This window comes from Vigna angularis, chromosome 2, assembly GCF_016808095.1.
Source record: "Vigna angularis cultivar LongXiaoDou No.4 chromosome 2, ASM1680809v1, whole genome shotgun sequence".
Taxonomy (NCBI): Eukaryota; Viridiplantae; Streptophyta; class Magnoliopsida; order Fabales; family Fabaceae; genus Vigna; species Vigna angularis.
In genome coordinates, this window is record NC_068971.1 from 15,720,028 (window position 1) to 15,734,400 (window position 14,373).

Sequence of the window (14,373 nt, forward strand, 5' to 3'; positions counted from 1 at the left end):
TCGAGGAGTCCAAATCGCTCAAGTTCTGTCTTCTCCTTGGAGGTGTACTCGAGGATAAGAAAAGACTTCTGTTGTAGGGGAGGTGGAGAACCATAGTCCTTTGTTTGAGGGGAGGATGTTAGGTACAAACAAAGTCTCATATCAAATAAAACAAGAGATGAACATGAGTTTATATACACATAAGATACCTCCATTGGTAAGAGGCCTTTTGGGGTGGTACCAAAAGCAAATTTGTGAGAGCTTGACCCAAAGCGGACAATATCTTACCAGTGTGGAGATTTATGTGTATGTGTATGTGTTAAACCTCTCTACAAAGATTGTTGGGTACAAACAAAGTCCCACATCAGATATAACTCCTTACTTTTTAAGGACTAAAACTACGAGTTTCCTAACTAAGAGGACGAAAATGAACAAACCTTTCGAAGAGGGACGAAACCCAAAATAACATGATAGTTGAGGGACTAAAAACATATTTAACCTATTATTTTTTTTATAACTAATAGTTAGAATTTTATTTATTAATATTAATATTTTAAGTTACAATATTATAGATAATGCATAGAAAACAATCTTTAAACTATTTTTTATTTTAATTTAAAAAATGAATTGATAGACCAAATACACTACTTCTTGCTGATTAATTTGACATGCTTGTTGAGCTAATACTCTGCTTATAATCTTGGATTATCTTAGAGAATATTGTGATTGGCCGTGATTTCCTTGAACAGTTGTAAATAGCATATAGTTAGAAGTAGACAACATATATTTCGGGATTTATATGTAGAAGTAGTGCTTTTGCACATGTATATATGCGTCATATCATAATCAAATAAAACAGGAATTCCATATTCCAAAATCACCTCTGACATGGTATCAAGAGCCTAACCAATACGTGACTGGTCTAAGTATTTTCCTTTTCTATTTGTTAACATGGTTGGTGATGGAGTGTTCATAAGGAAGACAATTTCCCCTTATGATATAACTCCTGGTGACAACCCCCGAAGTCTGATCACGCAAGTTCAATTGAAAGGAGAAAATTACGATGAATGGGCTCGATCACTTATAACTGCTTTTTTTGGGGTGATGGAACCCTAGCAGAGCTCACATGTGTGCTCTCTGTACACGACTTTGTTGGAGAAAACCCTTTCAACACATACAGAAAGAAAGGTTTCTCAAAAACTACACATTTTTTTATGAATTAAAATAATTTCCCGGTCCCAACGGTGCTGCTGCTGCTACTGGGGGAAACCAGTTCGTGACGACATCTACGTCGGAGATGTCGACCCCAACGTCACAGACTCACAAAAACGTGGCATAGATTTAACATGGATCAAGTTGACATCACACGTGGTTCACCGTTTTCCACATCACAGTTTCCTAACTTCGTTACTTTTTAAGGACTAAAAATACGAGTTTCCTAACTGAGGACGAAAATGAACAAACCTTGAAGAGAGACGAAACCAAAAATAACATGATAATTCAAGTACTAAAAACATATTTAACCCTAAAATAATTTAGTATATAAAAAGAATAATTTTTTTTTAATTTATTCCAACATTAATTAATTAATTAAAAATTTTAAAATATATTTATATAATTAAATATATTTTTATAATATATATATATATATATATATATATATATATATATATAAACAAATTAAATATACAAAATTTTAGAAATAGTCAAAAATTTTGACTCACTTGGGAAAAGCTGAACTACTCACTACTCATACTTTATGCATATATAAGTTGATGACGAGCCATTGAATATTATATTTAGTTCTAATAAAGAATATAATAGGAATGTTCCACTTATGCAATCATCTCAAGGATGGGTAGATACAGAAGTCTGCCAAACCAGTAAGTGACTCATTTGAACAAGTATTCCTTTATCATAATAAACCACTCATTTGAATTCAACACATTCATTTGGACAAGTATAGTGAAAAAATCTATATTTATTTATGATCAATAATTACTAATGCATGTAATGCTTGTCACTAATGCTCTTTTAAGAACAGATTTTGATAATCCCACATGCTCTCTTTTACCCAAGAACATCTTCCAAGCTTTTTTCTCTCTTACATATCTGCATTTTAATTTTTAGAAAACTCAATCAAGCATTCTGAGAGTTTATTCTTCTTATCATCAATCTATTCTACTCCTTTTTACTATTGTAGCATGTTTTTTTCTTCTTTGTGTTACTCTTTTTCTTTTCATTGTAGCCTCGGCGGGAGAGAGGTTATTGATATTAAAAAAGACTTTTTTTTTCAAGACTTTTTCAAAGAACTCAGATTGTTGGCCACCATGAACTTGACTCATAGTCATCTCCACCCAAATATTTAGCTTTTTTAAAATTTTTTCCAAATGTTATGAATTAATTGGGTTCACTTAATGATGCTAAATCAAACCCGTTTTTTATCAATTCAATTGAAATCAGAGCATCAACCCATGTGGTAGTTGGAATAAGAACTCCTTTTGTACATACTTGAGGGATACAATGATAATCCAATATGATATTGGATACTTACACCCACAAACTTAATTTTTTTTTCCAAATATCGTTTTAAGTTCGTTTAGCATGTATTAAAAAATGTTTTACAGTTATTTGCTTTTATGATGTAATACTATAATACTTTTACATCTGTACATTATAAAATGATTATGATTATTTATAAACCCTTTTAACGTGTTGTCAACATCTAGTTTAAATAAAACTAAAACTTAGCTTATAAATTTAATTTTATATAAAATCATGTATAACGTGTATGACACGAACATGTTCTACTAAGTTGACCAAAATTATTTGAGGTTTCCCACCATAGTGCTATATTCTATTATTCTTACAAAAATGATCACACAAGTTTGGCAATTTCCTTTTTGGCTTATTGCCTTATTCTATTAGTTCCACAAAAGTTATTCTAAAGGTCTGGCAATTTATTAAAGCAAACACATTATAACGTGCTTCCCTTCCAATTAGTTTTAATAGTTTTGTAATTTTACAATTAACATAATTTTTTAAAGTTTTTTTTATTAGTTTGAAGTTCAATGTATATTATTTTTAAGGAAATGAGTTTTATTTTCCTTAAATTCATGGCGAGATGTAATATTTCTTATTTGTGTTATTTGTTAATTATTAACAAGTCAACTTTGATTTGTCGTTGTTGTATATTTTTTTATCATCACTTACGTTGAAGAGATTATATACTTATTTTTAGAAAAAGGTGAAATCAAATTTAAAACTTTCATAAAGGAAAAAAAATATTAAACCATATTATTATTATTATTTAAGTTACTTTTCTTTTAAAAATGTATACTAGTTTGATGTATAAAGTGAAATTTTCTTTAGTTTATATCAAATTGTGTGTAAGAACTATGCACTAATTCCAAAGATAGTTTACTTATAAATGAAGTAGAGTATAGACAAATGAAGAATAAACTAATGTGATTGAATCTGTCCTCCCAAAGCATAACAACATCGGAAAGCAAGAGCACACAGTATGAAGTTGATGCTGAAGGTGTTTGCTCTTGCACAAATATTATTATTGGTAGCACTTTTCCCTGCTGCTCATGCCTTGCACAGGGATGAGTTCCCTCCAGAATTTGTCTTTGGAGCATCAACCTCAGCTTACCAGGTTCTTCTTTCACTCTCTTCTCTCATTAATTATTCCTTTTCACATTTCATTGTCCTACCTACCCTTTTTGTTTCTGTTTCTGATTATGTCTTAAACCATATATGTATATATGAAAGGTTGAAGGTGCAGCGAATGAGGATGGCAGGAAGCCAAGCATTTGGGATACTTTCGCTCATGCTGCACCTGGTTAGTATCCTCTGCTCACATATCTCTTGGCATCAATTTTTCTTTCCAGTGTTTAATGCTGTTATTTTGTTCAAACAATTGATTATCGTAATATATTTTCAGGGAATGAGTATTTAGGTAATGGAGATGTTGCGTGTGATCATTATCACAAATACAAGGTCTGTGATCCTGCAGAACCAAATGAAATTGTGGTGTATATGCATGCATTCACACAAGATGTGTGTGTGTATATACTTTAAATTCACCTAAAACGCTTTGTTGTCTGTTCTGAGCTAATTTCATACCTTGATTGTCCTGCAGGGAGATGTTCAGCTCATGGCAGACATGGGCTTAGAAGCCTACAGATTTTCCATATCATGGTCAAGGCTTATTCCAGGTTATCACTCAAATAATTGATAGCAGCATTCTTAAATCACTTTCTAAAATAATTAAAAGTATGTGTATATGTGTGTGTGTGTATGTATGTATTAGAGACACTTGGTTTGATTTTGATTAGGTGCAATAAACCTTTGACTCCGATTAATCAAACTGTTATTTTCCATGCTGTTGTTTTCATGTGTTAACAGATGGAAGAGGACGAGTGAATCCCAAGGGTCTACAGTATTATAACAACCTCATCAATGAACTGATAAGCCATGGTTGTGAAGAGTAGAATAAATGCTGATTAATGCCTTAGAAAGGTTCTTCCAAGTTATATATATATATTTATTGTTGTTGAATTCCTCATCTTGTAGGAATCCAGCCACATGTAACGCTGTTCCATTTTGACTTACCGCAAACATTGGAGGATGAATACGAAGGATGGCTTAGTCGAAGAGTTGTGTATGGTTCCCAAACTTCAAATCTGATATATATAGATCATGAAAAATACATCAGTTATAAAATTGAGCAATGGTTTTTGTTGTGATTAACATATTTATGTGTATCCATATACAGGGAAGACTTCACAGCATATGCAGATGTGTGCTTTAGAGAATTTGGTGACAGAGTTAAGCACTGGACTACAGTGAATGAGGCCAATGCATGTGCAGTTTTTGGCTATGATTTAGGAATCTCACCACCTCGGCGGTGTTCTACCTCTTTATCTAACTGCTCCAAAGGAAATTCCTCAACTGAGCCATATTTGGCAGCCCATCATATATTGTTAGCACATGCTTCAGCAGCTAGGCTGTATAGGAAAAAATACCAGGTAAAATTATCTAACAAATGTACCACTCTACTGTATATATAGCATTCTGAAGAATAATTAGGAAGGATATCATTAATGGTGATCATCATCATCATCATCATCATGTCATTTTGATATGGTTAATCATCATTTTATTTGTTCAGACAACAATCTCTTTTCTATGCAGGCAATGCAGCATGGCATTATTGGGTTAAATCTCATTTCTTTTGGTTATCTTCCAAAAACTAACTCTATTGATGATGTAAAGGCTGTTCAAAGGGCCCGAGACTTCAATATCGGGTGGTAAGTAACAATATAGTCACGATAGCTCTTTCTAATACATGTTGTCATTAGCAAATTTGAATCTTGGGATTGCAAAGAACCGAGTCTAGATTTCTATATTTTCTGATGTTTTCCTTCACGTAACAGTTCCTAAAACTTATATAGCATGATAGTAGACACGCCCCTTTTACCTTGCATGTAAGTTAAGCCATAAAGAATGTGTTGACAAAGATTAAAATCTTGGATCATTTTATAAAAATCCGACATTTTTTCCTACATTAGTTGCTACAGCAGACATGTCTATGATTTTATTGCAGGTTTATGGATCCCATTACATTCGGAGACTACCCTGATACAATGAGAAAGAATGCTGGATCAAGGCTTCCTTCCTTCACCAAAAAGGAATCAAATATGATCAGGAACTCCATAGACTTCTTAGGAGTAAACTTTTACTTCTCATTTTATGTTAAGAACAATCCTGCCAACCTGCAAAATGAGGATAGAGATTTCATAGCAGATATAGCAATGGAAACTGAAAGTATGAGATAAGCTTTTTCCCTTACCAAATTTTATTGCATAGCAACTTCTATATCGAGGTTCAACAAGTTAATTATATATAAATAGCTATTCATTTAGTTTGTAGGATCTCATCCTTTACAAATTCTCATCAAAGAAACTGAGTTGTTTACCGGCTATTTGATTTTCAGAAACTGTGATTTTAAAGTGTTCGTGCGTCAATGTTTGCGATTTTTCTTTTTCCTTTGGATAATTGAATTTGTATGGCTTTTGTTAAATATTTGAATTTTCTAATTCTTTGGGAAAGCCAATTTGATTAACAATCAATATCTCTTGTACTTGCTGTCATTGTGCTTTTTGTTGACGATCGAAGGTCACTCACCCTGGTGGAATTTCTTCTGTATGCAATCTAGTGTCTCTACAAACATAAATATTAACATAAAAATCTGCTCATGAATCCATAGCACAGTTCATGTCATCAAACATTAACAAATCCTGTTTAAATTGTAATATTTTAACCTGTCATTGCTTGAGAAATGTTTAGCAAAGTCCAGTAAGAGAAATAGTGTGGTCAGTTGTTGTTCCACCTTCCAATGTTTGTGGAACTGAAATAGCTAACTGTTGTTTGTCTGATTGTAGGAGTTACTCGAGAGGATACAGCTCCAGATGAGGTAACATAGCATGAACAGGTTGCTATACTTTTTTAAGCCTATAAAATATTTTTCACTAACCAGCTGATTGTTATAGGTACCAATTACTCCGGATATTTTGCTAGGGGTGCTAGACTCAATAAAGACAGCCTATGGCAATATACCAATATACATACATGAAAATGGTACGGTGATTTTTCATTTCATGACATAGTTTTGTATTGAAGGTTTTAAATTGTGGCTACAATCACATCTCATGATGACCTTTGTGTGAAAAGTTGAGGACAAACATTGCAATCCCAATATGGTTGCCATAACAGACTTTAAGGTTGACCTTGCAGTCCCAAACTTTTTGTCTAAACCTTGATTGTCTTTCTCATGAAATCATCCTTCAAAACTTCCATGTTTCTTTTTTGTTGTCATATTCAGTCATTCTGTTATATAGTTGTATGGTAAGTCTTTTCATTTCTGCAGGGCAAAGTACACCACATTATTCATCATTAAAGGACTGGTCGAGGGTGAAGTTCTTGCAAGAATATATTGGAAGTTTGGTAGATGCCCTAAGGTACTTTTACTTTGATTTTCATTTTCAAGCCAAGTTAAAAGGGTTCATACATAGTTGTTTCGTGAAAGCTGACTTTTGTTTATTATTTTGCTTCATTCTTGACACATCTAAAGGAGTGGATTAAATGTAAAAGGTTACTTTGTATGGTCCTTCATGGATGCATTCGAGTTAGTGGGTGGATATGAGACAAGTTATGGTCTATACTACATAGATATGAATGATTCAAACTTAAGGAGGCAACCTAAGCTTTCTGCTGAATGGTACTCAAATTTTCTGAAAGGGAAACCAATGGACTCAAAGATCACCACTGAAATTGAGAATGTGCTGTCACACGATACCTTACTGCATAATGCCGCATAAAATAATCCTGCAAGATCTTTCTCTTTTGGGGTTCATAATTTGCATTTTGTGCTACCAAGTGTATCAATAAAAAAACATTATGATGTCAAATTATATTCATTTTAATCAATGTAAGTTTTCGTCCTACTATAAAAAGTATAGTTGTCGAGTATTTTAAAAGTACTTTTGAATTAAATCTTGAATTTCACATATTTGCTACCAATTTAAGATGGAATAAATAATGTAAGGTTGGCACATTTGGATCTCAAATTTCTTCTCCTAGTGATGTAAATTTGCAGTATATAATAAAGTTGGCGATCTTCATAAAAGACATGGATTTCCAACTAATCTAAACTTTTAAATACAATATTGTATTGGGATATCACACTAATCCAACGACTACTCACAACTAAAATAAAAATAAAAGTAAAAGGAACAAAACAGATAATAAACAAAAATAAAAGAAACAAAATAGATAATAGACAAAAAATAAGTGTAATTTTATTGAAAAAAAAAGAAAATTACATACCTTCTATTTAGTCTCCAGGAAAAACCAGAAAATCATCTTTCTTAGTAATGGGAAAAACAAATATAACGAGAACCTGAGAAATTAATTTTTTTCTTATTTTTTTACTCAAGCACTAAAAAATAGAAAAGGAAGAAACTTTGATATGTATTGATAAGAAAACACTAGACTCTTTTTATAACATGATCAAAAGTAAGTCCAAACTAAGTTTCCACTTATGTGGAATTTCTCTTCTCACATTCTCTCCTTTGAAGATTTTCGTAAAATTAATCAAATCTTTAAACCATACTTTATTCTTTTCCATCATGTTGCTTATTCTTTCGATGGGCTATAGTATGATCAAATTCATGTAACTTTTTCAATGCTAACAAGCTTTCTCATAACATTTGCTAGATTTTTATTAGTATGAATCTTTTTCATATCCACACTCCCCTCCTCTACTACTTCTTGAACAAAATGGTAACGCAAACCTATATGCTTTGTTATGGAATGAAAGATGCGATTTCTTGCAATGTGCTCGAGTTCGTCCCTCAACCTTTCAATCCAAATAGTTTACTTACAAGCTTCATAGTTGCCATGTACTCAACTTTTGTAGTAAACAAAGTTACAACATCCAACTTACTAAATCTCCTATAAGTGTAAATACATGGCTAGTAGTGGATCTCCCTTTATTAACATCATCTGCAAAATCTAAATTGACATAGCTCTTGAAAACTAATTCTGATCCTCTAACATATAGTGCAACTTTTGAGGATCCTATAATGTATAGAAGAATCTTCTAACAATACTCCAATACTCTTGATAACGGTTGAATTTACTGTTATTTGTGATGCAATTTTGATACTAAATCAACTCTATTTGACTTTGAAACTTGCTTAAACTCTTGTTTTAGTTGAATTTGGTGAATACGTGAGTAGAGGTTATACTTAATGATTTTTAGCACTGATTTCCTCAATTTTGTAGGTTATTGGTATGTTTTGGAAGAGGAGTAAAGTATCAAGGAGTTGGAACTCAAGAAGGACAACAGCAAAATCACTATAATAGAAGGCTGCATAAGGCTCAAGGACGCTTGGTTGCCCTTTTCTAGGGCCTTGGGCGCTAGTTGTCACAGAACCACGCCTGGTTGCGCTTTTCTGGGGCCCTCAGTGCGGGTGGTCACGCATGGACGCCTGGGCGCCCTCTTTAGAGGCATTAAGGGCCAAGGATCTCGCAAGCACGCCTAGGCGCCCCCTCCAAGGGCGTTGAGTGCCAGTCAGCTACACCGTAGGACGCCTGGTTTCTCTCAACCAAGGCACTAAGGGCCAGTCTCTTCACAGTTGCGCCTACTTGCCCCACTTAGGGCGTTGAGCGCCAGCAATGTTGGCCCATAATCCAATTTTGATCTATTTAAAGGCTTCTACACATTAGGGTTGATATCTTTGGACGACTGAAGCACAAAAAAGCTATTTTCGACCCTTTGGAGGAAGATTGGGATGCGGGAGCTTTCCTTCTCACTTTCTAGGGTTTCTATTCATTCATTCTTCCATTATACACCAAGGTTCTCCATGACAATGGAGAACTAAACTCATTTGTTGTTGGGGATGATGTAACCTCTAAATTTTCATGTATTTGAACATGTTTTAAATATTTTATGCTTCTTTCATTGAATGTTAGTGATTTTCTCCTATTCTTAATGCTTGTCTTGTTTTGACCATTCATGACTTGATGTTTGATTTTTTTGAGTATTGGGAAATATCTTATGAATCATGATCTGGAGGATTTCACCCAAAGGGAATATTGCCTAGGGATAGGGATAGGACGTTTGGTTGTCTTAAGCTTCTTTTATTAATGCGGAATTGGTTATTAGGGATTCAAGGGATTGAGATCTAATAATTAAGACTAGGATTTTTACGCCGAGGGATCGAGTTCTAAGTAATTTCGTAAGTGACATTAACATTCCAACAAAGAAGATGAGTTCTAATATGCATGAAAGTGAAGTAGGTGAAATTTAACTCCAACAACATCATCATCTCATATCATCAATATCATTCATTCATTCTTGTTTTAGCCTCAATTGATCAATTTTACATTCAAGTTTATGTTTACTTTTATTGCATTTTATTCTTAATTATTGGAATCATTCTTTAGTCTTAATTAGTTAAGGTATTACATGATTGTTTAGTAACACGAGTCTCTTGGGAAACGATACTTGGTCTTATCATTTTATATTACTCAATGAGATTTGGTACATTTGCCAATGAGTTAACAAGTTTTTGGTGTCGTTGCCGGGAACTTGTGGTTATACTATATTTTTCTGTGATTCTTAACTTGTTTATACTTTTTCTTTATTTTTATTGTTTTTAATTTTTGTTTATTTCTATTTGTTTGGGCTAATTTGGTGCTCTAGTGCAGTGTTCTATAGTGTATGTAGGGTACAATTCGTACTATGAGCACAAGATCATCTAAAGGTCTAGAAGTAGAGAATAGTAGAAGAAGAAGGCATAAAAGAATTTCTAGAGAACTTTTTCCCTCTCCAGAGACTCTTGAACAACCCCTCACTTCAGTATATGATCAGGAAACATAAGACATGGCTGGCAATCAGAATATGGGTCCAATTAGACGTACTCTGAAGGATTACGCAACAATCACTAACCCTCTTCATTTAACAGTATTGTCAGGCCGAGGGTTAATGCCACTAACATGGAGATGAAGCCTGCTCTCATTCACTTGGTGCAAAGTAAACAATTCAATGGCTTAGCTCACAAAAATCCATATGAACATTTGACCACTTTCACATAAATATGCAATACAATGAAGATTCAGGATGTGCCAGATGAAGCTATTAAACTTAGCTTGTTTCCTTTCTCTTTGGGTGGCAATGCTAAGATGTGGCTAAATTCATTCCTTGAGAATAGTTTCACTGAGTGGGAAGATGTGGTGGCTAAGTTTCTAAACAAGTACTTCCCTCAGTCCAAGATAAACAAAGGGAAGCAGGAAATCTCTTCTTTTCAGCAGGGCATGGATGAAACTTTAGGCCAAGCATGAGATATGTTGAGATTATTGATAGGGGAAGCACATGTTTAGCTTAACCCACAATCTCAGTGATATCTGAGTTTTTGATGATGACAACACATAATTAATAACACATGTATATTCTATGTTACATGTTCTATGTTGACATGTCATATGTTTTTCTTTAATGTGTTAAATCTGTTAAAGCATATTTGAGAACATGTTTGAGCTATGTTTGTGTTGTTCATTGCATATTACTGTGTGAAATATGTGATTTTATATATGTATCCATGAAATATGTTTTCGGGAAAAGAAAAATCACAAGCACTATGGTTGAACTTTAAATGTGTGGCAAAACAACAGTTTTAAGTCGATTACATTATGGGGTGAATCGACTAAAACTCGTGTGTTTGCACAAACTCTTTTGAAGTGTGTTGTGAGTTTTTTTAAAGAGAAAAGTTTTCAAAACTGTGCAAAAAGATTTCACTTAATCGAATGCATGCACTATGCATTCGAATAAGTTAGTTGATGTTTTGAAAATTTGTTAAATGCTGGTAACAACTAACATAACTGTCATATTTTTAAATATGTTGACCAAGCATTAAATGATAGTCGATTACATTAATTGTACATTCAATTATTTGTTTGACTACTGCTAATTCTGTTATAATTGATTGTTATATTCGATTACGTTAGTAGCTCAATCAATTAAAATGCATCTGATATGTGTTATACTATAAATTGATGCAGATTTGAATTATGTAAGAAGTTTTTGTGATTCTTACAATTTCATATCATTTACAAAATGTTGTGATCTTACAGAAAGAGAGGAAAAGCTCCAAGAAACAAGATTGACCTTGGTGAACAATAACTTGTGATTTCTTGAATAGCAAGACTGATGTGTTTCAAAGACTGATCAAATCTGCACATTTGGGTGTTATTGCGTGATCAGATTCTGCAATCTTGTGAAGATTGGTTTGAGTTTCCTATTGTGACTACAGGAAGAAGAACGTGTGTGTTCTTGACTTTGAGGGTTCCTCAAAGGGGTTAGACGGCAGAAGAAAGGATTCTTGCTGCTGGTCTTGTTGTTGACTGCCTATATTAGATTAGAGGGCTAGAGAGGTGTTTTTAATTTTTGACGTGAGGTCTCTATAAAAACCTTGTTGTAAGAACCTTGATCTTTATAGTGCATTGGCTTCCTGTGGTTGGAAGGACACTGGATGTAGGCTTGGCCGAGCTAGTATAAAAACTCAATGTTTGAATTTTCTGATCTCTACTCTCTTTTATTCAATTGATTACCTTTTGTACTTATTAGATTAAGTTTTCGCTGCATTAAAAATCTTTTACCGTGCAATTCAAGAAAAGTATAAAGGCATCAATTTTTGTGAAAAAGATTTTAAAAGCTTTTGTTTTTTACACTTCACAAATTCACCCCCCTTTTGGTGTGAGAAATTGAGCCATTCTATTTTAACAATTGGCACCAGAGCTAGTTTTCATAAAATATTTGAAAAACTAATCGATTACTATTTCCGTTTAATCGATTGATCCTGGAAAATGACTTTCAATTTTCAAACCTTTGGTGAAGGTGCATCCACAAATAGACCACCACTATTTGCTGAACGCTCCATATGAGCTCACTCAAATTGTGAATGGAAAAATTGTTTTGAAAAACTTTTCAGAGTAGACTGAGGATGAGAACCGTAGAGCGCAGTATGATGTTAAGGCTAGGAATGTAATTGCTTCTGCACTAACTATGGATGATTTATTCAGGATTTCCCAATGCAAGACTGCCAAAGAAATGTGGGAAGTTCTTGAAGTGACTCATGAAGGTACTGGTGAGGTAAAACGTGCTAGAAAGAACTCTCTTGTGCAGGAATATGAGTTGTTCATGATGAAGGCCGGGGAGACCATCTATGATATGCAGAAGAGGTTTACACACATTTTCAACCATCTAATGGCTCTCGGGAAATTTTTGAGAAAGAAGAGATTAACATCAAAATCCTGAAGAGTTTAAACAGAAGCTGACAGCCAAAAGTAACTACTATATCAGAATCTAGAGATTTAACTAACATGAATATGGCAACCCTTTTTGGCAAGCTCAAGAGCATGAATTAGAACTCAGAAGGCTGAGAGAAGAAGAAGAAGAAACTGAAGAAAAGAAATTGATTGCTCTCAAAGCCACAAGTAAGAAATCCTCCAAGAAGGCCGAATCTGAAGCTGAATCAGATGCAGAAGTATCAGAAAAGGAAATCGTGAATATGATGGTGAGAAAATTTAACAGATTCATGAAGAATAAAAATTCTACGACTAACAATGCAAGCTTTTCAAGAGGACGAAAGAAGAGTTCAAGAAGCAATGTTGTACAATGTTATGAATGCGGAAAGGATGGTCATATCAAGCCTGACTGTCCAGACTTGAAGAACAAGCAGAAAGAAATCACCAAGTATCCTTAGGACAAGAGCAGAAAGCAAAGGAAAGTATACATAGCCTAGGAAAACAGTGATGGAGACTCTTCAAGTGATGATGATTGTAGTGTTGAAGAGGAGTTAAATTTATGTTTCATGGCAGGCTTTGCACACTCTGATGATGACAGTGATGATAAATTTGAGAATGAACCAATAGAGGTCAAGTACTACATGTTGTTGGATACATTTCAAGAGATTCATGCAGAAGCCATGCGACTCCAGTATAAGGTAAACCGATTATCCTCTGAGAGAAGAGACTATGAATATAGAATTGATAATCTAGTAGAGGATAATGAAAAGCTTGAAAAAGAACTTGAAAATGCTTTAAAATCTGCAAAAGACAGTTAAAACTGACATACAAATTGTTGAAAAAGAATGTTGTAACTGTCCAGTACACCTTGAGAAAATTGACTACTTAACTAGCACACTGGCAAAATTTACACAAGGTAAAGAAAATTTAGATGTTGTGCTAAGAGCTTCTGGAAGAGCAATTAATAGACAAGGTATTGGCTACAAAGCAAAGAGTAATAGGATTAATTCAAAGAAGTTTATTGATGTTAGTAAGCCTATTACTAATGTCTGTTTTTACTGCAACAACATTGGTCACAATGTTAGAAACTGCTATTACAAAAAGGTTGGAGTCCCCAAAGGAAAATTCAAATGGATTCCTAAGGAACTGCCTCATGCAACTAACAAGATAGGACCCAAGTTCAAATGGGTACCAGCGTCAAAATCATTTAATTATTTTGGGCAAAATCATTCTTCCAAAGTAATAGCAATTATTCACAAAAAAAAAAAAAAACTCTGAAGCCCAAATCTCACACAAGTAAACTCACAAGTCCCAAAATTCAGAAAAACACCCTGCTTAGTATCTCAATCAAGTTTTACCTCAAGCACCTGTTTCATACATTGTGAGCCATCACCTGTATATCAGCACATCATGCATCATCTCAACATCAATCAATACAATAGAATATCACAAAGCAATACTTATCACAAAACACTACACAGTTGAATCAAAGCAGTGTGGTTCATTCAAGCAAAGTAC

General features: G+C 33.8%; 1 protein-coding gene across 1 annotated transcript; it reads left to right on the top strand.

Annotated features, from left to right (window-relative positions):
- The first annotated feature begins 3,432 nt into the window (after positions 1–3,432).
- Positions 3,433–7,515, top strand: LOC108328446 (beta-glucosidase 11). The gene is made up of 13 exons (XM_017562316.2): positions 3,433–3,637; positions 3,754–3,823; positions 3,926–3,981; positions 4,124–4,199; positions 4,390–4,461; positions 4,558–4,645; positions 4,760–5,012; positions 5,179–5,294; positions 5,591–5,811; positions 6,429–6,460; positions 6,537–6,624; positions 6,914–7,004; positions 7,118–7,515. The coding sequence occupies exons 1-13, from the start codon at positions 3,503–3,505 to the stop codon at positions 7,362–7,364; spliced, it is 1,545 nt and encodes a 514-aa protein (XP_017417805.1). The 5' UTR covers positions 3,433–3,502; the 3' UTR covers positions 7,365–7,515.
- The last annotated feature ends 6,858 nt before the right edge of the window (positions 7,516–14,373 follow it).

Bases quoted from the DNA above. Each gene is read 5' to 3' on its own strand.
- LOC108328446 (XM_017562316.2), top strand. From the start codon at position 3,503: ATGAAGTTGATGCTGAAGGTGTTTGCTCTTGCACAAATATTATTATTG. The intron at 5,013-5,178 runs GTAAAATTATCT...TTTTCTATGCAG, and splicing joins TGTATAGGAAAAAATACCAG to GCAATGCAGCATGGCATTAT. The intron at 5,812-6,428 runs GTATGAGATAAG...GTCTGATTGTAG, and splicing joins TATAGCAATGGAAACTGAAA to GAGTTACTCGAGAGGATACA.